Source organism: Micropterus salmoides, unplaced genomic scaffold (assembly GCF_014851395.1).
Source record: "Micropterus salmoides isolate LMB-PRFRI ecotype aquatic unplaced genomic scaffold, ASM1485139v1 Ms_hic_scaffold_23, whole genome shotgun sequence".
Classification (NCBI taxonomy): domain Eukaryota; kingdom Metazoa; phylum Chordata; class Actinopteri; order Centrarchiformes; family Centrarchidae; genus Micropterus; species Micropterus salmoides.
The window spans coordinates 17726924-17754355 of record NW_024041484.1 but is presented as its reverse complement, the minus strand read 5'-3'; the positions used below and the strand labels follow the sequence as shown (position 1 = coordinate 17754355).

The 27432-nt window shown below is 40.2% G+C and overlaps 1 protein-coding gene and 1 long non-coding RNA gene across 6 annotated transcripts in view; both read right to left on the bottom strand.

Moving 5' to 3' along the window:
- Window positions 1-16125, bottom strand: part of LOC119918221 — a 29045-nt gene extending 12920 nt beyond the window's left edge. Inside the window, exon 1 of the long non-coding RNA XR_005447410.1 lies at window positions 15711-16125. This is a non-coding gene — a long non-coding RNA (uncharacterized LOC119918221). The remainder of the gene's footprint in view (window positions 1-15710) is intronic.
- Window positions 16126-17590: 1465 nt separating this feature from the next.
- apaf1 (apoptotic peptidase activating factor 1) overlaps window positions 17591-27432 on the bottom strand; it is a 50111-nt gene continuing 40269 nt past the window's right edge. For all 5 annotated transcript variants that reach the window (XM_038738687.1, XM_038738690.1, XM_038738689.1 and 2 more), the window contains one exon: window positions 17591-19449. In XM_038738687.1, the coding sequence (XP_038594615.1) occupies window positions 19303-19449 (147 nt within the window). In that variant the 3' untranslated portion in view covers window positions 17591-19302. The remainder of the gene's footprint in view (window positions 19450-27432) is intronic.

Sequence of the window (27432 nt, the reverse complement as noted above, 5' to 3'; positions counted from 1 at the left end):
TTTCATCCCATCCCAACCCTCCAAGTAAAAAAAAAAAAGCGCGAGGTCTAGTTGCTGTGTACATGTTGCTGTTTTTAGCAGTGCTACAAATGACTGAACAAATGTTTTCCAAAGAAGCACATGAAAGATAAGCAGATAAACTGCACAAACGTACAGAAGCTTCCCGAGGCTAGACAGACTACAAGCCCACACAGCTCATCAGCCTGCTCCAGTCACTCTGCTCCAGATCTGTCTGCCTTCATTTGAGCTCAGCAGCAGCAGCACTAATTGTCTGGGACAACCAATGTTTAATGCTAAATGGTGCGAGAGCACAGGCACAAGTAAATACAATATTGGCTTCCTTACAAAAGTATGTTAAAAATGACCCTGTTTGTTCCTTGGTCAAACTAAAGAGTAAGTAACCTTGAGGACTGGTAGACTACTTGTGTAATGATAACATAAAGGGATTTATTTGGGAGTTCGCTTGTAGGGCTTTGCGATATGACAATAGCTATTGTTTGAAGATAGAAAGGCTTCTACCGTTTATAGTTATGCGCAATCGTTTATTTTGTTGTGTCGCAAATTCCACACTTTACCGTAATATGTGTATCCAGGGTGTACCCCGCCTTGTGCCCGATGTCAGCTGGGATTGGCTCCAGCCCCCCCGCGACCCTGTACGCAGGATAAGCGGTTAACGATGGATGGATGGATGGATGGATTTCCCCCTTTGCCGTGGTGTCTGACACTGCAGAAGTAGGCTATAAGGTATACAGTGAAATATAAAAAATTGATTCCACAGAATGAATTTAGTCTTATTTTCTTTACTATTCGTGTCACATAGCCCAAATATGCAGTGATGATTGCTGGGTAATATGTATATGCCTGCCCAATCTTAAGTTTGACACAGTTCATGTGACAAGACTCCAGAAACCGTGTGAAACTCAAACTGCCAAGTAGGCTAGCAGAGCACACTTGCAAGCTAGCAGTCATGCTATTCAAACATAAAAGTACTTTCAAGAAGAGACAGGAGAGAAAAGAACCGGAGGAGAGGGTCGCAAAGCTTCCAAATAAGATTGTTTTGGATTACTGAGGACATTATCAAAGATTTCGCTCAATGCAAGGCTCATCGGATGCCTTTCAAATAGGTGAGTAACTTTTCAAGTGCTTTTTCAGTGGATTTGGTGTGGCTGTGGTGCCGCTGTTTAAAAGGCTGATATCATTTCGGGACAGATCGCTGCTGAGTAGGTCCTACCTGTTTAATTGTGTGGATGTGCGTGTGGGTATTAAACTGTATGTGTGCCGTAGCTGGTCTGTTTTCAGGACGTGGTATTGTGTTATGAGTAGGCCACTTAATGTCTGCCTAGATTTTAACGTATTTAAATAATAAATGTAATGTAATTAAATTCATAGTAATTATACAGAAATCATATAGGAAAAAAAAGATGCATCAAGATGCATCGATAATCGTTTCATATTCGCGTCACAGCCCTCCGAATTGTAATCGAATCGTGAGGTGCCTAGAGATTCCCACTCCTACTATCCAGCAGTGCCAGCCATTTTTTTTTTGCACGTAGTGCGTACTATGTCGGAATAGAAAACCCCAACTCGTGTCCATGAGCATGCGATGCACATTAAAATAGTTAAAATTTCAGTGTTTTCCCATAGGTTTTTGTGAGCTGTGGAGGAAGGTTTTGGTGGTGGTCGTGTTGATCATGGTCAGGGGTTTGGGGGTTCTCCCCCAAGAAAATTTTAAGTTTTCCAATGTTCCAAAAATATGCAATTCACATCATATTGGACCATTATTTTCACCATATCTCTGAACAAATAGTTGGAAAAGCTAGAGCAGATAATAAATAAGCAACACCTAAAGATCAGTCTACTGGGGAGGAACTTCAACCTTTAGATTTGGGGAAAGTAATTTGGTTGGTTATGATGTTCTCCACAGTGATTTTACACTTATGGCACAGCATGTTTTTGGGCATCAACCCCTAAGCCTTAACGGTGGGAAAACCCTGTTAATATGACCTCAGAATTATTATAGATAGGATTTTTCATGTTTGCCTTTTGTGTCTTCATTTTACAGCTTTTGACATTTATTTGTAGACATTAATATAAAGAAATAGGCAACATGAGAAAAACCTACTCTCTTCTGAGGTGCATTTTATTTGCACATTAAAATCCAAAAAGAAACGTATCCTCATTCTTTCCCTAACAACCACTTTTTCAGACTCATCTGAAACATAATTTAGGATGAACCAGTCTGTAGGCTACAGGACAGAGCTGTAGGCTACAACAATTTACTCTAAGTTTGTACCTGATGTTCTCAACATTGGACAAGTAGGTAGAAATAAAATACAGCTACCAGTTACTCTCTATAAATTGAGCTAATGTTAAGTTACATAGCAGCCAAAAGATGCAGCCTACTGTGCTTTCCTGCTCAGCTGCACAGTCTGAAGGGGAGAGTAAGATGTTAGCTAACTTAGCGCAAACAGGCTTCACTTTTCCAGCAGTTGGGGAAACAACAGACAGACTTTTCTTGGTCTTGAGAAGCTAACACACCATAACCGACACAGTACATTTACTTTATTTTCCTCCGCTCACGTTCACCATCACTTTCAGCCGCTCTGACAATCAAACACTCGCTACGCACGCGCACCTCCCGATTCGGAGTTACATTGCTCTTATAGGCTAAAAGCACCTGTCAAGCAGATGTCCTTTGAAGAAGCTATGATCAAGCTATGATTGTTACTGTGCTTGCATAGTGTGTGAGTGAAAATTAGTAGTGCATTTATATAATATAGGCCTAATGATTGTGTGTGAAATTTTAGCAGCGGCGGTCACAATTCAGCAGCGGCACACCATTACAGTTGGAAATGCCACATTTCATTGAATTTACAAAAAATGTTCTATATTCAAATATGTATCGTTATTGGGATATTCATTTTGTCATATCGCACAACCCTACCTGCTAGTCTAATTCTTTTCTGATGGATAGGCTTTTCTTCATGAATTTTGTTCAACTCTCTGATGTGAGTAAAGCTGGGTATAAAATCACAATGCTTTTATTAGTACCAACCAAAATGTGTCATAGCAGTAAGTACTGAAAGGGTCAAATACTGAAAATGTCCCGTCAGATACATAAACTTATTATTTGTTAAGACAGTTTATGATTTAAAATCTAAACTTTGCCAGTTTTTTAACCATTGTATTTAGGCAGAGCTCTTGTACTCTTGCTTTGGTCCATAAACCATCAATAAAACAGTGAAAAATGCCCATCGCAACATCCTAGAGCACATGTCTTCTGTCAATTTACTACATGAAAGACCAAGAAAAGCAACCTGCAACCAGCACGTTTGGCAGTTTCCCTTGAAAAATGACAAGTGATGAATCAATTATTAAAATAATGGCTGATTAATTTTCTTTCCATCGACTAATCGCTGCAGCTCTAGTATAAACAACAATTTTAAATTTAAGAACGTGTTTAGTTAAATTTGTTCGTGAATTGTGTATTAAAGAACCCAAAACGCTACCCAGCCTTCAATGTGACAGTTTGATTCCAAAAATACAATCCGCTCACTGATGTGGGCTCAGACGTAATTCAATACACCCTGTAAGGAGTAATACAGTTGGCTGGACTTAGAAGACAAAAACAGCGCCAACACTTGATCCCATAAAGACATGTGTTGTGAGGTGCAGAGAGACTCTTTAGGACCACAATAAGTGATAAAATAGAAATCTGCCCCACAACTCGCCCCAGATCTGTAAACCAAATAATCAAGACTCTGGTCCACAATACCACCAAGAGACAAAACCAGCTCCACTGAAAAGTTGGAAAGTTTGCTTCAATGGATTCAGCGTTTCACCGTCAACATCCAAGTTCAGCGCTTTTTTGAGTCGAGTTAAAACCAGAATGTGTTTCTCCATCATGAAAGCTGCCAATGTGCCCACAGTCACAGTGGAGTCTCTTGGCACCACACACAGAAGCTTGGCTCTATTGATCCTAGCTTTCTAAATAATTAGAATTAAATGCCCCATGACAATAAACACACCATATGAGGTTTTATTCCAAAATGAAAAATCCACATTTGTACAGCCAACTCCTCGTCGTCACGAGAGACCCCACGGAAAGAAAATGGAATCTTTAACTCTTATACCAGGACCATATTACACCATCTTAAACATTTTATTAAAGGAAGCCCTGAAGCCCCCTTGTACTCCTAAAGCTGTCTATATCAAGGAACTCTGTTTCCATTTTATGCAACTTCATACTTCTACTCCACTACATATCAGAGGCAAGTGTTGTACTTTTACAGCTTTAGTTAATATTCATAATAATAATATTCATATTATTAACTTGTCACAAGCCAGCTCTTATCCCGTGACCAAAAGGAGGGGAGACAACAGGTCTGCATGCCAATGATATGATTTATTGTAAAAGAAATGTCAAATAATCACCAAAAATATGCAGTGTGGCAAATTATGACAGATCAGTTGTGTCAGCAGTGAATGGATGAGTGAGATGTATGTATGTTTTGTCAGGATAAACCAAAAAGACAGACACAAAACAAACCTGGTAAGATGCCACCCTAGGTGGAGAGAGCAACAGAATGATCAGTCCTGGTTAAATAAGCTCTAAAAAGGTAGAGCTACACAGGTGTTGGCCCAGCCCAATCGACCTCCCTGCATGCAGCCTCCGGCAGGAGAAGGTAGCAGGAAGGGGAGGGGCCAGAACAGTAGGCCTAGCTTAATCTGTAACATAAGTAATGGAATAAGTAAAGAAATATACATACATTAAAAAGTCAGTATAATTTTTTGAGATGTGACAGATTTGTTATGTTTGAATTGACTCAACGTGACCCATCACCCATTTTTTCTGCGGCCTCTGGACACTTAAAAGATCATCTGCTTTCTAATGTACGATGTTTTCGTCCCTCCAATGAAAGCTCTTTATGTAATAACTATGTGATGGAGACGTTAAAGAGCTCAGATTTTATATTTTAAGTGCCGTTTTGTTCAGCTTTCCCTAAGAAGACACATATGCTGTAAAACATCAGGAATTGCATCTTGGGACCTTATAATCTGATCACTACACAATATGCATATCCCAGCCATAATGCTGGCAAGATAAAACTGTCTGTCACTACACTCAGCCTTAAGAGGCTTTTAAAACTGCTGCTGAACTTTAGGTGGCCTGCACTTTCCCTCCTGCCATGAATCTTTTTCACGGGTACAAAACCAGATTAAAGCGTAAAGCTCTGTCTGGTGTGGCTTGTGTGAATTTGAATGTGTGTGTGTTTGTGTGTTGGGAGCAGCACCTTGCTTCATCCTAAAAACTGCTTTTGTGAAGGTCTGGATGATTCCAGCCTCATAATTCTCGAACGCATCTGAGCTGAAAGACGTGGATGAGCGACAGCGACTGTGCGATTGAAGAGGCAGCAGGGATACAATGGGGACAAATGAGTCGTCAAGCAAGACAGTTTGATTGTCTGCTTCAAAAGCATGTTGTATAACGTGTGATAGCAGGGTGGCTAAGTGGTTCCAGAAACAGTTGCTTTCCCTGCGAAAGCCAAACACATCATGGACAGGCTGGTTGAAGTGCCCTTAAGCAAGACAATGAACCTTTTTCCTCTGGGCAACTGGAACCTAAATGTCCACTTAGTGCTGCTTTCATCAAACACTCACAGCAAACTAAATCCTTTAATTGGACTCAAAACACAAAACAAACAAAAAAATCTGAATTTGAATAAACAGTGGAGTCATGTTAGGAAGTCATACTGACAGATTATATATATATATATATATATATATATATCTCTGATGGAGTTTACACTGATAGACAATCTTGGATATTTCTTTCACTACTGCTTTCTTAGCAATGTCGTTATTCCTACAGACAGTCGATTAGTTGTCAACTATTAAATTAAACACCAACTATTTTGATAAACGATTAATCGGCTTGAGTCAAAGAATAATTCTCCGATACCATCTTCGTAAGTGTGAATATTTTCAGCTTTCTTTATTCCTCTATGACAGTAAACTGAATATATTTGGGTTATGGACAAAACAAGACATCTGAGGAAGTCATCTTGGGCTTTGGGAAAAGCTGATCAACATTTTATTGACCAAACAATCAAATAATCAAGAAAATAATCAACAGACTAACTGACAATGAAATAATCATTAGTTGCAGCCCTAAACATTACGGATGGATTGTTTTATCAATTCACCTTATTATGAGAAATTTACAACAAATATTTACAACCTCTGAACAGGTACACTACAGTAGAGCTGCAACTAATGATTGTCATACTCATTCAGTCTACAACTTCTTCAAATTGCTTCTTTTGTCCAACCAGCAATCTGAAGCCTAAAGAGAAATAGTTCATTATCAAATAAGACAAAGAAAAGCAGCTCATTTGTTCAATTTAGAAGGTATAAGTAGGGAAAGTTTGGCATTTTACTTGAAAATTATTATTTAAATTAATCTTCTATCAAAATAATTGCAGATTTCTAGCCAGCGTCCTCTTCATTTCCTGTTTGCACACGGTCAAAGAAATAAAAAGTGTGCTTTTTCCCTCTAATCATAAAATAATTATTTTGTGTTCACAGGGAAAATAATCACATATATATCTTCTCTGGCCTCCACTTATTGTTTGATATTATCTTTACAAGTTAAAGAAAATCTGCAACTGAGTTGCATTCATTCCTACTACGTGTCACTTCCAGATAATCACAGTCTCAGTAGTCTCATAGTCCGGTAGACTCTCTTTCATTCATTGATGCCTTCCAGCTGGAAAGATGAAGAAGAGGTAAGTTACCCTCCTCTTCTTCCTGTGGTGCGTCAGTGAGGGTGCTGCTGGGCTGGCTGGACGAGGCTACCGGATGAGGCACAGGTGATCAGAGCATCTGCTCTTTCTGGGCCCCGGTCCATTTCAGTTTCCACTTCATTCCTCTCTCTCACACATTCTGACTAGTTTACAAAGCAATAACTACAGTGTGCATTTCTGACACATCTCAGTCCTGCTCTGTGTGACGTAGCCATGGCTGCGTTTCCTAAATCAGCCCAAACCATGTGGACAGATGGGTGAGGAAAGGTGAGGCGGCTAAGGAGAAATGGGAAGCGGCACAACGTGGAACGAGATCTGGCTCTCAGCCCTCTGGCTCCACAATGGAAAGCAATAAAAGGTGGAGCGCAGCTGAGCCAACAGCTGACAAGAACAGGAACCAATGTTTGGCCAAGGTCATGAGAACACGCACACATCCACATGGGGTCAGGATGTTACACCATAACAGGGTCAAAAGACACAGGGGAATGATAATGTGGTGACCTAATCCTCAAGGGGTGTCAGAGATCTAGCTGTCAGAGAGCAGAAGGACAACACTTGTGTGTGTGTGTGTGTGTTGAGTTGTGTGTGAGGGCTGGCAACTGAGACAGCCTTGTAATCAATGTGGCTGCTTCTGTTGGCAGGCGTCACCAGGTACCAGGTCAAGATCACACTCGCGCATAAAAACACACACACGCACACACGGTGGATAAGGCCTTTCTCAGAGCCCGGTTCATTCAGTTTCCTCTCTTGCCAAGCTTAGCATGTGGGACAGTGAATAAAATTAACCAATACACATTCTTTTATATAAAAATAACTGCTGATAAAGTACAGTTATGTGTATATATCCTGGTAATTGTTTTATAACCAAATTTAAGAAATTAAGAAAAATGTCTGTTTATCAACAAAAATGAGTAATAAAGAAACGCCACTCCATCACATCCTCAATACAACTCTATGAGCTGAAAGCCCGTAACGGCAAAGATGGCAGTTATCCCGCCCCTCCCGCTAGAAAGCCAATCGTCTCCCCAAGTGGGAAACATATTTCAGCCAATCGTGTGTTTCCACTGACACATGCGTGGTAGTAGTGGTGGCGCATGCGTAGTAGAAGTATAACCAGTCGGGAAAAACGCTTTTCTAACCTTATTTTGAATCTAATTTTTATTAGATTTTACTGGTGATTAGGGCTGCTGCTACCGATTTTAGTATTCGAAGCTTCTACAGATTATTTCAACGATTCATTGATGCGTCATTTAAGAAGTACTTTTGCTTGGCGGCGGCTGATATGGATTTATTTCAATATTGAGTAATGCAGTATCATAATCAAATGTATTTCTGCATCAGTGGGGGCGAAGAAAACAACTGAAAGGATTCAGACTGTACTGTAATTGTTGTCTGTACTGTTAGTTTCAGCTATTTTCTCGCTCATACATGGCGGTTAAATAAACAGAAAATAGCAGCGGAGCAAAAATTACTTTTAACATGAAAGTGATGAAGAAACAAAATAAATTTTTAGCAGACTACGTGTCCCTGTGCTGATAATGTGCCGTGCTTGTGTGGAGACAGAAAGTAAACACGATTTGCGGTGCTGCCGTCAGTGATCCAGGATACTTTCGCTTCACGCGTTCATGCTGCTTCACGTATTCGTGGACAGCGGTTGTGCTGCAGTGAATCTATTTCCAACTCACAGAGAGCTCACGGAAGAGCACATTGTTGTGTGTCTGTCTAAAATACTCCCAAACTTTAGAGGCGCGGTTAAAGGCACGGTCTTGTGGCTGGAGCTTGTCCGTGGGGAATCCCTGCCAACACTGGATGCAGCGACGCTTCGACGCACGTAATGCGAGTCGACGTTTACGTAATCGACTACGTCGACGAACCGACCCAGCCCTAGAGCCTGGTCTTGTTAGTCCAAAATAACAGCATGGAGGCGTTTCCCAGATGGCTGCCGAGAGGCATGACTTGCCTATAAGGACTTTGGTAATAGCCAATATCACTATCGGAGCAGCAATGATTGGTGCGTTGATTAATTGGTTGACTCGAGTGACAGAAGTAATCACAAATATTTTGCAAATTAACCACAGAATACTACATATTCACTAGTTCCACCTTCTGAAATCTGCTGTTTAAATAAAATGATTTTCTAAAATTTGATAGACAAAACAATTCATCAGTTAAGACCTATTAGATCTATTATATAAGATAATTAGTTGCAGACCTAATCTTATTAGTCTCAAATATCAATATCAGCCTCAAAATCTAATTACGGATCCAATTATAAGTTGAATAATCAATTAGTTGATTGACAAAAAAAATGTATCTATGTGAATCTAACAATTTTGACTGTGGACTGATAATTAAAGGAATTGATCGTGCACTGGTTTCACCATTTCTATTTGACAATTTGCTGTTTTATATTATCGCAACATGTTTTGGGTATGAACTGTTGCTCGAACAAAACAAGCTGTCTGAAGAACCAACAACAAACTGATCCTACCAACAAGTTTTGCCTGATATCTCTTATTACTTACTTACCAAGTCACACAAAGCACTATTGTTGTTCATTAAACCATTAAAAACACATCAATGATCCACACCGCTGCACTGGGTCTCAAGGTCCTTCATTAAGATTTTATTTTGAATACATCCCACATACACCATCTTGCTACTGTAAAATGTGTTTATTTATCTGCAGGTGAAAAAAATAGACCCCTATAAATGTGCTATTTACTCCTGTTTGATTAAAATTTGCTTTAAAAAAAGTCGCCAGAACTGTTCAAAGACAAACTAAGAAATTGTGTGTTTTGGTCTTTTCATTGGATTTATTAACAATGAGGAAAATATACAGTAAAACTAGCTTAATACATGTATTGACTGAAAACCCATCGCATTAATCACTTTCTGTAACAATTGTTTGTAGACACCACAAACATCCCCCCCCCCCACACACACACACAAACCGACACATATGCCTCACACCTCTCTCTCCTGACGACGCACATGTGTGATTGTATTTAGGCTCGCCATCCCTCACTTCACTCAAAGTGCGGATGTATGTGGTGTGTCGCTGTGTTTGGCTGGCTACCCGAAAATCTGCATGCACAATTGCACGTCGCATATAGCCATGAGCTTGAAAAATAGCAAGCGGTGAAAAATTAATGAGAAGAAAGAGGGAGAGCAGAGACAGAATGAAAACAAAATGAAAGTCTTAGACAGCAGACGGAAAGCCGGAGGGGATCTTAGTTCTTCTGAAACAGAACCTTTTCAAATCTCCTGGGAGTCCACGTGTGACTGCAGACCTCTCACTGGGAAACTAGAAAGGTTTAATCAGCCTCGCATTAGCCCAAACAGGCACTGCTGCTAAATCAGGCTAATTAGGCTAGTAGGCCTTTGAACTTTACATTTCAAATGACTTTTTAAAGCAGATGCTGTTATGCAGCGTGCAATTTGCAATCTGAAAATCCAAAACTATTTCCTGATTTTATCATTATTATGACTGCAAAACTCAAAATTAACAAGGGCTCAGTGTCCTTCGTCTTCGTCTAAATTAAAATAATTCTGAAAGAACACAGCAAAACACATGTGGGAGATTGAACATTTTGCTGCCACTCGTGAGTGCATCAGCAGAATATTTTGTAACTCCTAAAACATTAAAGCAGACAATATTCAGCAGTTCAAAGGACAAAGCCTCAGCTCATGCCACATTGAATTAGTGCTTACGGTATGACAGACATCAGAGACCGCGGGAAAGAAATCCTGGTCCAGCTGCAACCCGGGAGGGGAAGGTGGTGTCAGCAGTGTGTAGACACTCAGACAGCTAGATAGCTGTAATTACTTCAGCAGCAGACAAAGATTAATTAAGCAGGAGAGAGCAGAATTAATGAGGTTAGCGCACACCTCAACCTGCCTTTAAAAAGCTCCCCTCCATTCCCATGGAGAGTCCAGGGTGTGTAAACTCATGTGGTGCACACAGATGAGAAGAAACAAGTCATGAAATTCAATATTTCCCTGTCTTTCGTTTTGAAAAAGCCACATGAGATATGTTTATATGCACTCGGGGAAAGCTGAAGTTGATTTTGTTTTTTTTTAAAGCTTACAAAAGCCAGTCGAATTTGCTGTTTCAAACCAGATACCTGAAACTAATCCCCCGCTTCAAGGAGCTGAAAGTATCAGATGTGTTTAATTCACACTTGAAGGCAAAAGGGATCGCAGCTGATTACCTGAACTTGGCAAAGCAGTCCGCACACACGCAACTGAAAAAAAGATGACATCAGCAACAATTTAAGACGCTCATTCTTTCCTATCATAGGCCCATGGCTAACTGCATGCTAAAATCAGACAGTTAAGCTTTCTTTGCGCTTATGCAAATATGTGTAATTGTAGCGGGAACATGACTTAAACCTCCTCGGACTCATTTGTGTTTCATGCAGCCAACTACCAACTATGACAACAGCCTAAATTAGGAACAATTTCATCGTTTCCTCTTTTAGAAGCCCTTTCAAATCCTGGACATATCCATCTCAAACGTCACTGAGAATATACTACCCGATAAATAGGCTTGTGCAGGAGAAAACCAGGGCGCCTTTACATCACCCACTAAATGACAGTGTATAAATAGAAAGCCCTGAAGTCTAACTGACAGCTGGCAATGTTGCATTAGCGTGTCATACGGCTGCTCCAAGCCTTGCACCATGATTGGACCAGCTCCCACATCTGACTGGCAGCCATGATGCTCTGCAGAGCCCAGAATGTCTAAAGACCCCAAGACAAATGGTTTCAAGTTTACTGTCGGAGGATAAGTAGGGAACGTCATCCTGTTTTGGCCAGATAATAAGGCCTCTTGTTGTGTGTGCTTGGAGCCCATCGTTGTTTGAAATTTATATAAAAGGATGGATTTACCACAAGTATTCAGGGCAGGTCCTTAAGATGAAAAACAGGAGGTGAGGTCATGACAGCCAAATTTTACCCACGAAAAGATCTAGGTATAAGGTTAGCTGGAGCTTTTTTTTTTTTTTTGAGCGGGCTGTTTTTCAGACTGAAACGCTGTTGAGTATGACATTGCCTTGCTTCCTGCAAGCGGGAGGTTTGAACTGATTTTTTGAGGCTGACATTTGTGGCCACTCCAATGTGCCATTTTTAAGGCAACAACTTTGCTAGTTAGGTGACTTGTTAGCTACTACTTCCTTCATGGTGTGACGACCCCTCTGGGGCTGTCCTGTGTGTAACCTTCTTCTGCTTACTGTCATTAGGTTAATTGTGAACACCTGAGGACCCTAGTGTGTGTGTACAGTACTTAAGCCTGGCAGTAATGCATCACCCGCCACCACAGACCTTCAGAGAGAGAGAGAATAAATATGCAATTGCATTACAGGAGCTGAAACCAAAGATTTTAAAAATAGTTAATAGTTTTCTGCAAATCCAGTAATCAATTAATCGTTGCAGCTCTAAATGTGAGAAATATCTGGGAAAGCAAGGACCAGGATGACACACCAAACCTTTCAATCACTCCTACATTTAAAGAGTAACTTACACACAGCGAAACAGGGGCAGATGTGCCCTGTTAACGTTCGTCCACTAAAGTACTCGTTTGCCATATTGCTCTTGTCAAAGCCACCAGACTCCTTTGTAAACTTTGTTTTTTTAAAGGATTAAATAGACCAAAGTCACACAATAACAAAACTGACCGACTGAGGCAGTGGTGGACCATCAACTCCTGTGTTCTGCGAGGTTAAATTACTGCTTTTATCAATGGAGTCTGGTGGCTTTGTTGAGAAACGATATAGGGGGCCTTTCTCATTTCCCAAATTTCCACCTCTCGACTCCTCGAGGCGCATCTTAGTCCCGCCCACCCGAGATGAGAGCTCGAGGAGGAGACGCGAGGAGAGAGGAGTCGAGGAAACACGCATTTAATGAAATGAGATGTCCTTTCCTCGGAGCAGTCATTTCAAAGCGACGCCAATTAAATATGACCTGTTGCACAGCTGCTTCATCTGTCCACTGTTAGAGCTGTGACGTCTGTCAGAGCAACAGACCAGCTTTTGGCACTAAAGGCTACAGATCATTTCTTCACAATCCAGAAACATGTCATGTTAACATTATAACATGTAGAAACATCTCGAGGTTCCAATAAACATTATAGCATCTGTTGAAAACAGTCAGATTACAGCAGCCTGATCAGTCACCAGGCTACACAGTAGACTAGGCCTACCACTTTTTTGAGGTGCACCTTTTGTCTGTAAACAGGAGATCGTTACGGCCCTCAGCCTGATGAGATGAGCGTTTCATCATCAGTCAAAATGACACTAACATTTATCTCATATAGTCCCAGTTACAGCTGTCATCACAGGACTCTACTGTTGGAATGACCTGCAGACTACATGGGCGCTATTAGGCTATTAAAACATGAAACAGATCAGGTCTGAATGCTCTGGTTGATATATGCCTATACGCATAAATCATCCAGCTGCCCCCCACTAACTAATTATTTTATCAGATTTAGAGACCAGCATCTGCATGGACATTTTACCCCCACCTCCACCGGTCCCTCCAGGCGATTTCTTTCTTGTGTGTTATATTGATGTATGAGTGTTTTCTTTAACGATTTACTTTGATGATCAGAGAGGCTGCGGTCAGTCATTTAAACGTTTCCATCCGTGCAGTAATGTCACAGCAAATATCGTGGGACAAAACAGAAACAACCTGCAGTAATAAACTTGACAGGACAGAGAGAGAGTTTTAACAGAATTAAAATTTCAGCTTTTATAATCCACGTTTAGACTCTGATGGAGCTCAGGGTTGATCAGGAGGACTGCTGCTTTACTCCAAACACTTTTACTGTATAAAACTGGACTCTGTGTGAGACCGTTTGGATGTGAAGAAGAACACAGAACATGAATTAACACCAGATCCTGTCGGTGTGTCAGGAGATTTATTATTATTAATTTATGTTGCTGTGGCTCGTGCGTAAATGCGCACAGTGTCACTGGGGAGACGCTTCATACAGCCGCTATTTAATGTTCATTGTTACAATCCTGCTGCCCATCCACACATCACATTCAGCAATAACAACATCAGTGATATCAAAGTGAAATGACATTAAGGAATGCGGTTAGAACAACTCTTTATAAGGCGCTACACAAACGATGAAGGGCAGAAAGTTTGATCGCGCATTTGATTATTTTTAAAAGGCTTAACTGATACGACTTATGAAAACAACAGGAACACTGCAGTGTCCTGCTCCAGCTATGGATTGGTCCAGCTGCTTGTCATGCCTCTTGTAAACATCAGAACAGCTGAAAAGACTTCCGCAAAGGATACACCGATGTATCCTCGCTTATAGGTCCTCCAGCAAGCCTCCTCGATCCTCGCTCCTCGATGTGCATTTTAAGAATTGAGATGTCCTTCAAGATGGCGTGCCGAGATCGATTTCCGGGTCACACGCTCGAGGATTGAGGAGACAGAAATTTGGGAAATGAGAAAGGCCCAGGGACTCTTTCTGGTTAAACAAAATGGACCTTACGTTCTGTGCAATCCTTTCCATAAAGTGTCCTGGAATGAAGTATGTAATTTGATAGTGGTAATTGGTAGAAACAGAAGGACAATTAATTGCTAGTGTTACCTAAATGCAGAAATGTGAAATTTGTATAAATACAAGTGTACAATTCAACATGTATGGACACAAATGTTTCATGCAAGAAATTAATAATAAATATTAATTTGGTTTAAATGAAGAAAAAAAAATCCCTGTAATTAGTACAAAGTTACATGGTTCTTTCCAGGAAACTTCCTTGCATGAAATTTATTAGGATCTTCAGGCAACACTGCAAAACACTCCTGCATCAAGCCCTGATACGCGGTAGAATGTGATAACTACTGACAGTCATGTTCACCTCCTATGTTAGAGAGCCACACATATCTTTCATCACACAGAAATCTAATTAATTAAGCACTGATGAATCCCACTGCAGCTATAACACAGAACTCATCTGAGAATTGGATCACAGGCTTCACCCAGCAACACAAGTTTGTTCAAAGTCAACTGATGAGTGTGATGACAGGGAGGTGTTAAAAACATACATCATCTACACTGCCTCAGTCAATGTGAACATGTCATCATGCACTGCAGTCCAGACTGAACTCCAGCCTGTGTGTAAATGAGTAGCATGATGTCAGTATGAATGATATATTTATATGTATGTGGAATAAAAGCTGCACCTGTTGCATCCAATTTCAAGAGGGTAGTTATATACTCTGCTACCACTTAAATGTCATCACCAGCAGCAGCTCCAGGATCTTGCCATGGCTTAGTTATTTTGAGAAGCTGCAGAGTGTACTGCAATAACGTATATATATTTCAAATGATACTTAACTTTACAAAAAGGGGAGACTTCAGAAAACACGCCAATAGTCATACATCTGCTTTTAATATCAGTGGAAGTAAAATAAGCCCTCTTGATTTATAACAGCAGACACTACAACTCATTTCTTGAGATGCAAGCCTTCTTAATCTGCTCTCACAAATAACTACAGATTTGCAAAGAAGACACTCAAACTCAACCTGTGCAATGTCCAGTTCTCAGATAAGCAACAGACACCGAAGTGAATTGAAAAAAAAAAAAAAAAAAAATGGCACTGATCACAAGCACCAGTATGCTTAATTAAGGATTTAATTAGTACTATTTAAATCAGGCGCTACAGATGCCTGGTCTGTTCATGCTAATCAATCACTGACTCGCCATAAATGATCTGTTTGTGACTTTCTCTACTAAATCAATAGAAAACCCTCAATTTTCCAACCACATCTATCAATCAGTCTACCACATTTATTAAACTCAAATTAATACATGCAAACCCCAGGGGCTCTTGGCATTAACTTACCAATTAAACAAGCAACAAAAAGAGTTAACTTACAGTTAATAGAGTAGGCTGTCAGAACATTCATCACTGTTAGTTCTGGTCTTCCTCTGTGAAGAAGCATCCACCGCCAGAATAAAAATCCAGGGCAATGTTCATGTTGTAATTGTTCATTCAGAAAATGAGTGTTCACAAGTGTGCCGCTATCACTTTAGCTGCGTTAGCTTAGCTAGCTTTCCTGCTGACAGAAAAGCAGTCCCTCTAAGTTTTCACTCCCCCGCGTTGTCCTCAAAATATGTGTATTCACTGTCCTGCTCAGTACTATAGTTGTAGAGGCTCGTTGCGTCATTTGCTTCTTGTATTTTCCCAAGAAATTACATTATTATTTAGCCGAACTTGGCGTGGGTTAGCCCAGAATCCACCCGGAACGGGCACTATGCTCGATGCCCTGGGTGCGCAGCAGTGCCACCGTGTGGCGGGGAGAGTAAAAGCATGAGGATGAGAAGCCACATTTTATTGATTCTGAATGGCACATTAATAACGGTAAAGTTATTGTGTCAACATTAAGTTCTGTGTCCTGTGAAAATAAAGTAGCTCAAAAATGTCAGCTTTTCATGAACTATGAAAAACAGCCCTTTTTTCGCTTTTCTGACAATTCAATTTTCAAATAATCCAGTGGGTTTTAAATTGGTTTATTTAAGTTTGTCTTAAAAATGTTTTTAAACACTAAGGCCACACATGCTTTAAATTGCATACTGCCAGGAATGACCTTCTGGTGGGAAATAACAAGTCTTTAAATTATTTATTAGCCTAAAAAGTAGTCGAAACAATCTAGAAATCTAGTCTAGAAAATACTGGAACCAGCCTCTAGCATATCCACCAATGGTGAATACAAAACTTTCCACACATCTTTAAAATACACAGGACATGCCCTGATTAGAGTGGACATCCCATTCCAAATTTGATTAATTAATAATTATGAATCACACTACAGCTTTATCTACCAGTCCTACAACACTTAGCTCCTTCCACTAATTAAATGAAAGTCAACGGATATGATGATGGGAAGTGCTGAAGAAACATACATCAGCCCAACTGTTGAACACCTCTTGTGAAAATAAATTGCAGTCTAGACTGTCCTCCACCCTGTATATACCACATACACTGTACGACAAATACAAGCGCTCATGTGTCTACTTTCAAGAGCAGTTATATATTCTTCTAGAATTCAAATGTGTTAAATTATGTGAACTGCAGCAGGGTGGCAGCTGTCAAATGAGCTTGACTGGTTCGAATTTTGTTGATTTATTATTACTTGCGTCCCAAAATTCACATTGTTTGCTCGTCTGTAACTCAACCTTTAGGTACACAGATGAATGTAAACAACAAAACAAGATTACAATGTCTCTCGATTGGCCAAAATAACAATGGACTGAGTGTGGAGTAACTTAAGGAGATGACGCTGAGAATACCGTTTTACCTTGTAATCACTGAACTGCGACTGATTATATATCAGATAATCTTTTTAAACTGCCACACAGAATAGCACCACATACTGTATATGTTAGACAGCAAGTCTCTGAGGGGAAAGCAAACATGATCACCTTTCATTTTCTGCATAAATTATCAGGACACCTAATTTTAAACCTTTACTTACCACATGTAGCACAATTCTCCTGACAACAGTAAATACTTTCATTTAGTTAATTCCAGGCGTGAATACATTTTCTCAGTCACCGGGTGACATTTGGAGTGGGCTGAAGGTGACACAGGACATTCAGTCAGTCCCGACGTTTAAAACTGATGTTGAGTCAGCAGCTAAAACAGGACTGACAGATTCTACGATCAATAAACAGACAGTATCATCATCAAAAAGGACTTCAAGTCGATGTAAAATGAAAATTTGTCAGGTAACATAATCACGATACACATCAGTATTGAAGCATGTGTAGTTTAATCCTTTATAAATTACACAGACATTGCACCACACTGTATAATCAATACATTCTGAGCAGACATCAATATTTCCGCAATTTTGTGAAACAGAGACCTCCTCACTGGAAGGAAATCTGTTGATTGAATTAATTCCGACTTTAAAGCACCAGTCTGGAAGAGCACAATGTGAAAATGACAACAGCATTGTTCAGAAATGTATCCTTACTTTTATTCCCTTATTACAGCACGTGAATACGACATGTGCCTCTCTGTCACATACTTGGGAATAAGCGCTCATCTGTATTGTCAAATCATAGCAAGGATTCCTTTTTATGTGTCTGAACGAAGCCACCTCAGTGAAAGCTTCATGAAAGATTGTAACTCTAGCTTCAAAGTGCTCAGAACAGGAAAAGGCTCAGTAGTAGTAGACAACGTGCAGATAAAAATGTGTGTAAAAAAAAAGTAGCATGGAGAACTGGTCCAAAAAAGTTCAGCAATTAATAAAGCACAAAATGTTCCTTTTAACATTAGCAAGTGAAAATTTTGATCATAAATTATAAATCACATACTAGATTTTTTTTTTCCTGTAGAAAAAGATGTACTTTTGATCTAAGTTCAAGAGTAGAAATAGTTCGGATGTACAAATAGACCCACAGGCTTTCAAAAGTTTTTTTGGGATTCAATTTTAAATCCTCAATCATTAAAAAACTTCATCTAACTATCAATATTTAATGCTTCTCAAAGTGCACCAGAAGTTCTATCTATGCTGGTGGAACGAGAAACCCCTGTACACAAAACATACATACCCCCTGGTACCTACAGTATTCCCATTCAGACTAAGGCTGCAGTGCAAATAAAATGCTCAACACAGTTCATACTAATGACCAGGTTCAGACCAGACGCCCAAGATTTACCCAAGATTTAAAATACAAACAGGAAAAATTACAAAACATCACAGCATAGACCAGTCACATGCACTGCATGACTTCTAACGGACCAGCGGAGGATCGCTTATATCGATTACATACAGCAGAGTGGAAAATCTCTCACATCACATGCAATAAAGTTCGGCCCTAATGCAATATGGATTAACATTTATTATTCACATTTGAACTGGTGCAAAGATCACTGTTGATATTAACCTCTTCATGAGGTATTAATGATTAAAAGGATCTGCTTGAGAAGAACATGTTGCTTTGTAAGGCACCTTTCCTTGTTTCTGTAGGAGATTCTGCTCTATTTTATCTACAAAAAGCGTGCATTTGCATTTACTGTCTTCATGTGTAAAACAGAAAGATTGGAGCAGGACTCATTAGGGTCTTGTGCTTTCACGGTGCATTGACGCTCCCAACAGTTGATTGCCGCTGGAGCAGTTTTTATTTAAAGCTGGTGTTCACTGGTAAAGTCAAGTTAGTTAGTCATTTGACCCCACAGAACTGAAAGTGTGTGGGTTCTATTGTAATGCTGTTGGCTAGTGTCAGCCTTAATGTAGAAAGAGCACAGTGGAAATGTAAACTTATCTGAGAAATGTGCAGTTATGGGATGCTGCAGGTTTCAGTTAGCCTTCAGCAAGTGTCCTTAATCCCACAAAACATGTCTACTTCTGTATAAGGTCTGCAACACTACACGTTATTGCAAGAAAAAATGTACCGTTTGGTCAGATCGTGGTGTTCTTTATTTATTTTTTTGGTCTTACGGAGCAGTGTTCGCAACGTCACACCACCTTCTGCAGGATGTAGAGGATGCCGATGCTGTCAATGGTGACGAAGGTGGAGAAGTCGGATGAGACGTGGATCCTTTTCAACGCGGTTCCCCTCGGATAGAAGGTCTGCAGGGCCTCGCCTTTCTCCACATCCCACCACTGGCCAACAGACAGAGAAAAAAAACACAACATTGAAATGATTTAACAGACACTGTTCTGGGAAGGAAAAATTATCCCTAATTGAAGTGTGAACAAATTTAGCTTACCTGGAAACCTCGCTGTGACAAACATATACCACATATAACATGTTAATGCTGGTAGGTGGATTTTGTTAACTTCGGACAGAGCCCGTTTACCCGTTTGCAGTCTTTCAGCTAAGCTAACCAGCTGCAGGCAGTAGCATCATATTTACCATGGTATCAATCTTCTTATGTTACTCTAGGTAAGAAAATTACTATGCCGACTTCCAAAAATTTTAAATCACATTTATTTTGGCAAATGTCTCTATTTATAGTATTTTACCTATTTAACTCATGCTAGACTGATGTAATGAATTTCTTGGGTAGTTATGATGAGGGTAGTTTAGCTCTTAGGGTTTTCTGTATGTAGGTTAGAAGTGATACTGTAGATTGCATGTGCTTTATTTATTTGTAGTATTTATCTAGACAGTACGTTAGTACTTCAAATACATGTCTACTATTTGCTTAGTGTCTGGGCCCCTATACACAAACTTCAGATAGCTTACCAGGGTGTCCCTTTTCACAAATCGGCATAATTTCTTATTATTGTACTTGTATTTTAATGTTTTGTGAATAAACTAACTGAACTCAGACTAATAATAACAACAACAAGATTATTCCAGTTGGAAAGTTTGTAGCAAACAATCTCAAAATTCAACAAAAACAAGAAAGAAGTCACTATATAACTATGTGTGCCTAAGTTGTGTGGTCTGCACCGGGCTTTATCTGAATCAGAACCTGACAAAGACAGGACTGACTTTATATTTTCTGCCAAAAAGACCATGATGAATTTAATAGCATAACATTACCAGTCTCAAACTCACACACACACCCTTGGGCTCCCGTGAACACACAGATACACACACACACCCCCACCAGCTATACTGAGTGATTCCGTTTAATCTCGGTTTAAAGTTGACATTTTCCATTGAAGCTCCATCTCACAGGGATGAATCATCAAAGGAACACCAAGTCAATCATTTACAGTCAGGCGGTGTGTGTGCATTCAACTTTGACAATAATAACTAAGATGACTTCACATCAAAATTGTACCTCTTCCAGCTGAATAAAAGGCGACATGAATTAAATCAATAGGTTGAAGCTTTAGTGGCTCTGTGAGTGTGTGTTTCATGTTTTTATATCTCGGTGGGGACTTTAACCTGAATGCACACTAACCAGTGGGGACGAAAACTGAGGTCTTCACAGGTAGAGACCGCTCTTTGAGGGTTAAGACCTGGTTTTAGGGCTCAGGTTACAGTATGGTTAATGTTAGGGTTAGGGCCTAGGGAATGCACTATGTCAATGAGATGTCGTGTGTGTGTGTGTGTGTGTGTGTGTGTGTGTGTGTGTGTGTGTGTGTGTGTGTGTGTGTGTGTGTGTGTGTGTGTGTGTGTGTGTGTAAGAAAGAAAGCAGGCCAACTCCTCAGTCTCTCCACGGACAGACAGACAGCAACAGAAGAGGTGGTAACAACAGATGTCTAGCTTACAGAACAATCCCAACACATACAAGCGCACACACACACACACACCATTAATCATGGAAACGGTAACAGCATTAAGGGGAGCTCATTTACATATTCTTGATATGCCTTAGGTTTTCTTGATTTTTATCCCCAGATTGTCATGTTGCATACTGTAGATATGCTGTGTATGTGTGTATACACCGAAAAATGGCCCAGCATATTTCTGTTGCTGCAGGGGGTTGGCCATACTTCTGCTGATTGGACTTCCTCCACAGCAGCCATCATAGTGCACACACACACACACACACACACACACACACACACACGGCAGCCATCATAGTGCGCACACACACACACACACACACACGGCAGCCATCATAGTGCACACACACACACACACACACACACACACACACACACACGGCAGCCATCATAGTGCGCACACACACACACACACACACACACACGGCAGCCATCATAGTGCACACACACACACACACACACAGCAGCCATCATAGTGCACACACACACACACACACACACACACACACCACACACACACACACACAGCAGCAATCATAGTGCACACACACACACACACACACACACAGCTGGTTAACTGGAGAGTGATTTTGCAAATCTTGTCACAACAAATAAGCACTACTGAGAACTTGGCCAAAAGAAAGTTGACGGAAACATATGAAATGGTATAAATACAAAAAAAAAAATTGTACCATAATGTACTATATGTATTACCTACTACCCCAGCAACAAGATTCTGGACTCCAGTAATTGTGAGAGTGTACTGGACCAGAGGAATTAACGGTACCAATTGACAGTTTTGACAGCGAACCTGTGGTTGAATAGTTTAGTTGCGTTAATTTTACAGTCTCTAACAGTCCCATTAACTCATGATCATCACTCCATTTGCTTCTTCTCTCACTCCTGCTAATCAACATAAAGCTTGCCAAGATTTTCTACCTCAATTCAGGTAAGTGGTAACTTACTGAGGTTCCTACTGGTAGAGCAGCACAGGCACACGAGTGTGAAACATTTGTTATGACATGAGTGACATTTTGACAGGTGCTGAACCAACTTTATATGGAACACAGAACAGGTCAAATCTGACCCAGCTCATAGATCTGGGTGAGAGTTACTTAAAGCTCCTTTCTTGACACAGGTCAGATTCAACAAGTATTGTGAATAAATATTCTGTTCAAAAGTGGCCTTAGATAGCTGTAAGAGTCAGAGACCCGCTGTAAGAGTCAGAGTCAGAGTCCCGCTGTAAGAGTCGGAGACCTTACAGCAGGTCTCTGATACCTGCCTGGTATCAATAATTCACTGTGCAAAGAGAAATCATGGTTTCTTTTTGCACAGTGATACATACATGTGTCCTTCTCTGGCCCTCCATCTTGAATCACACAAGAATCAAACAGGAAAACATGTATTTAAACAGAACGCTATCAATACTTATTATAAATTAGTCTAAGAAAAGATTAAATCGAATATTTGCAATGTAAAGTCTGCTTTACATAATAACCATTAGCATAATCCCAGTATTATCTTTTTTTTATTTATGTATACAGTCCATGATGACTCTGCATGAGATGCTGCATACACTTGCTGGTTCATAATAAATAATGACATAGACTGAATCACAATTCTGATTGACTGTTATGTGTGCTATTTAACTCCATCCTCTGAAGATTAGAGGACGGCATGAGGTCTTAGATTCACATGGGTTGAGAAACAGATGCATAACAACAGCATGGTGATCATTTATGTTTACATGAGTTGCAGCATCTTCTATTTCACAAGCTGACATACATATAAACACATTTATATCAGGGTATTTTCCATGGTGGATATCAAACTCATTTCAGCCTGGTGTCTGACCTGTTGTGCACTAGTGAGTTTATTTTTCCCTCACCTGACTGTTACTGATTGGGCTATTTGTCTTTATTTTCCCCAAAATTGCGAACGAACCTCTCATCAGTCACCTGCTGAGCTGAATCACACAGAACCTGACATCTCAATTGTTAACAGTGTCGTCTGATCATGAGAACTCTTTTTTTCAGGCAATTGGGATACCTCTATTTTAAAACACTGCAGGAACCCATGTAGATGGTCAATTTTTGACGTCCAACAGCATCCACGTTTAAAATGCTAATGACTCTGTGACCTATGCGATTTTTAGGGTGACTGTGTGAAAAGGTCAACTCAGACAAGTTACATCAGGTTATTATAGAGAATCTATAATGTGTAATCTATGTAATAATATGTAATCTATAATCAATAATTAAAGATGCATGCTAAGACACCGCACCAGTAACACAGACTCTACAACTACGTACTGACAAAAAAGACATAATGGGTGGTTTTCTTCTCAAGTCTGAGCAAAGAACTTTTCAAGGTCATACAATGATACCAACAGCATCATATCCGCATCCACTTTAAAAAGTGAATGTCACCATGTATGGTTTTGTTACAATTATAAAGACGAATGGAGATTATGAAAGTAGTCTGGGTGTGAAGGTTAAGAACATAAAAGAGAGAGAGAGGGATCAGAGAGATGTGTAGCTGGATAAAGATAGACAAGATAAAGGTGAGATCGATGTAAGGTGGAGGGGTAAATCAAGGGTACACACAGCAGATATCACAGGAGGGAATGAGACACTTGGTTAAAGTGTAATTGCTTCGGAATGAAAGGAAAAATGGCTGCCGGCTGCCAAAACACTGACAGCTCAAACAAAGAAATAATACTCCGATGCCCACACACACACACACACACACACACACAGATTGAGATGAGGGAGGGTTGACGAACAACAAAACCGAATCCCACTGTCACGCTGTGTGCCTGCATTGTGTAGTTCTCAGTTTTGTTATTTCAGTCTTTTCTCCATCTGTTATGTAGTGTATGTTATTGTTTATCTGGTTATTATCCGTCAGCTGGTGTTTTGGTATTTTCCTGATCTCGGTTCCGTTCCAGTCTCGTGTATTAGTTTCTGTACCATCATGCTTGAGTTCTGTCTGTTTGCTAGATGTCTATTTATGTTCTCGATTTCTCCCGATTTCATTAATTAATCTGATTTTGATCATTCTGCTTTAGTCTCTGTGTAGCCTTTATTATTATTATTATTATTCATCTGCATCTTTAAGTTACTTAGTATCTGTCTTGTCTCTTAGTTCCTAGTTCGGTGTCTTAGTTCTTAGTCCTGTACATTAGTTCATGTCTTAAGTGTTTACTCCTGGTCTGTGTTCTTCTGTTGGTTGTTATCTTGCCCCATGTCTGCCTGTCAAGTTTTCCGTCTGTTCCCCCAGTTATCTCTCTGCCTGCATGTGTCTCGTCAGCCTCATGTCCCTCACCTGTGTGTCTCCTCCCAGCTCGTTAGTCCGTATGTATATATACCTGGTGTTTCTGTTTAGCCTTTGTGGAGTCATTGCAGTGTGTTGTCCTGTTTAGCCTGCCTAGCTTGCACCAACCTGCTCACCACACAAATCCTGACATCCACAACAAACACAGGCAACGAATGAATGACGAAACCCTGTCAAAGGACTGAAAATAAGAGAGGAAAACGCTCCCTAACTTCAACTTGTTATAAAAAATGATTAGCAAAGTGGTGCGACGCATTAAGAAAAGAGTTGGTGCAGAAAAAATGTTTTAAAAGAGTCAGTAGGCTCGATGGTGAGACAGAGCGAAAGGTGCGAAGAGAAAATGTGAAAAATCACTACTGAATCATTTACACCGGGGAAAGGTGATGAGACTAGACTAGGTGGCATACATTTATTTATGCATTTGTATGAGAGGGAGACAGAAATAAGACAGAGGAAGTAAGAAACAAAGAGAAAAGGGGAAAATGCAGAAAAAGGTGCCCTAGGGGGGGAAAGGTAAAAGATAGAAGGCATATACACACACAGAGAGGTGCACTAAACGAAGGAGCAAATTCAGATTAAAAGGTGTAAAGATGCTGTAAACAGAAAAACACATTTATCATAACAGCTACACACAAGAAGTTTCTTTCCATACGGGTTTGTTCTCTCTTATGGGAAAAAACAGCAGTGTGTGTGTGTGTGTGTGTGTGTGTGTGTGTGTGTGTGTGTGTGTGTGTGTGTGTGTGTGTGTGTGTGTGTGTGTGTGTGTGTGTGTGTCCGTCCTCAGAGCAGATGGCTGATGTGCTGATATCACCACCATCACTGTGGGACCATTGATTTATGGGAGAGGTAGTGATGCACTTAAACACTAAATGACTACACAGTATGTGTGTGTTTCTGAGTTGTTGTTTAGAGGACAACACCACTGGGCGTGTTTACAAGTGTGACCATCTTGGTTTTTCTTTACGGAGGCCAGAAATATGTCTAAACATCCAGCGCAGCGTCTTCGTGTCCTTCTATGCTGAGGCTGCTGAAACTAACTCCATGGATTTATGACAATGTTCAGCTCTACGTTATATGAATACCAATGCAAGGTAGTCACACAACCACACACACACACACACACACACACACACGTGTGACTATTGAGAAAAACACGAATGCATTAGCAAAATGTCACACTCTTAATTTAAATGTGTTGATAATCATTTAAAATCCATAAGAGGAATACAGGTATATTATTCCATATAATGGCTGGTATCCCTTTATGACTTCCTTTTTTATTAAATTTACACCAATCCCAGATGAAGACACGTATAAGGGTGAGAGATAAATCAGTATTATCAATTGGCTTTCAGTGGAATGAAGTGGTTTTCTTTTACAAATGCATTTTGTTTGAATTTTTCATAAATAACTGAACATAACTGACAAGAATTAGTGATTTAAGTCTTGAAATCCCTAATTTCAAAGAGTGCGATCTACTGTAATCTAATAATAAGTTAAATAATTTTATTTACATAGCAGTTCTCAAGCAAAGAACAAGAAGTTCAAGTGAAAGGTCAAATAATAAATGAGAAAAAGAACATAAAAAAAAACAATCAACAAGGGATCTCTAAGCCAGCAGACTAAATAAAAACTAAATAAAAGAGACAAAAGGAAATACTTATTTATAAAGCCACGCTATTCTGCATGTTCAGATAAGCTCCCGCTCGGTGTCACGCTCACATGCACACGGGTCAAAATCACATCTGGGGAAGCCGGGATGGCATGATATGGGATAGTGAATCAGAGTAGCCCTGATTAATTTCAGCAAACGGAGGAGGAACACAAAATCTGCTCCGACAGGCCCTCACCGTTGGCTCTCCTGAAGCTAAATAGGTCTGCTTATTCGAGCTACCGCACCGATTACATAAGGGAAATACCTGTCCATGTTGTGTTCTTATGAGGAGAGCCTTGAGCGATGCTTAGGTGTGTGAGCGCACAGTTGCATCTTTCAGAAGGGGCGGAGGGAAGCAATTCATCTTCCTCTTACATAAATAGCTCTGATACAGAGGGCAGGGGGAATAGGGGAACAGTTTCTATGTTTTATAAAAAAAATACCTATAAATACTCTACAGCCGGCAGGATGCACACAATGGATGGAGGCAGGAGGAGAGGGCGATAAAAAAAAAAAGGGGATACCAGCTGGAGTAGATTCAGGCGATTTTGTAAGGCCACCTCCATTTCAGAGAGCAAAAAAAAGAAGGATTTAGAGTGAGTGAGTGTGAGAGAGAAAGAGAGAGAGACCAGACCAAGAGTCTTGTGGAGAGGGAAACAGCGTGACACTGAGGCTGAATTATTCATCCAAGGTTCCATCCACTGAAATATTGATGCTCAGACAATCCTCTACACATCTTTCCCTCACACACAGTCTTTCTTTGTTTCTTCAGTTTGTCACCCGCATTCCTTTATTTAGTGAAATTGATTATGGATTGTAGGGAGCAGGAAACCTGAAACAGAGCAACACCACATCCTTGGATTAAAGAGGTTGTTGCACTCTCTCTCTCTCTCTCTCGCTCTCTCTCTCTCTCAAGCCTCTCTTTTCCTTCAGTCCTTACAGCACACTGACAGAGGGAGACAGATCCATAAAAAGAAAACAGCAGAGAGAGATACGACAAAACAGAGAGAGAACAAGAAGCGTCAAAAGTGAGAGGGAAAGGTTGAGCTGCCTGGGGGGAAACGAGGAGCTTGGGAGTAAGAGAAAAAAAGTAATGCGAGTGAGAGACCGAGAAGGAACTGATAAAGATCAAAAGGAGAAGACCTGCTCTCAGATCACTGAACCAGGTGGTCCATTAGGAAGATTCAGTCAAACTGTAGTGATTTCGTTTGCAGTCAGAACTCACTGCAAATTCAAACAGGAGAATCAATCAAAAGCATCAGAATGGCATCAAACTTTACTAAACAGCCGTCGCTGGAAATGGCAAAGGAAGACACGAGCACATGAAAAACTTGCAAAGCAACAAATGTAATTAGACGTTTTCCCAGTAACTGTTAACAGATTACAGTTACATGTATTTTGTAATAAA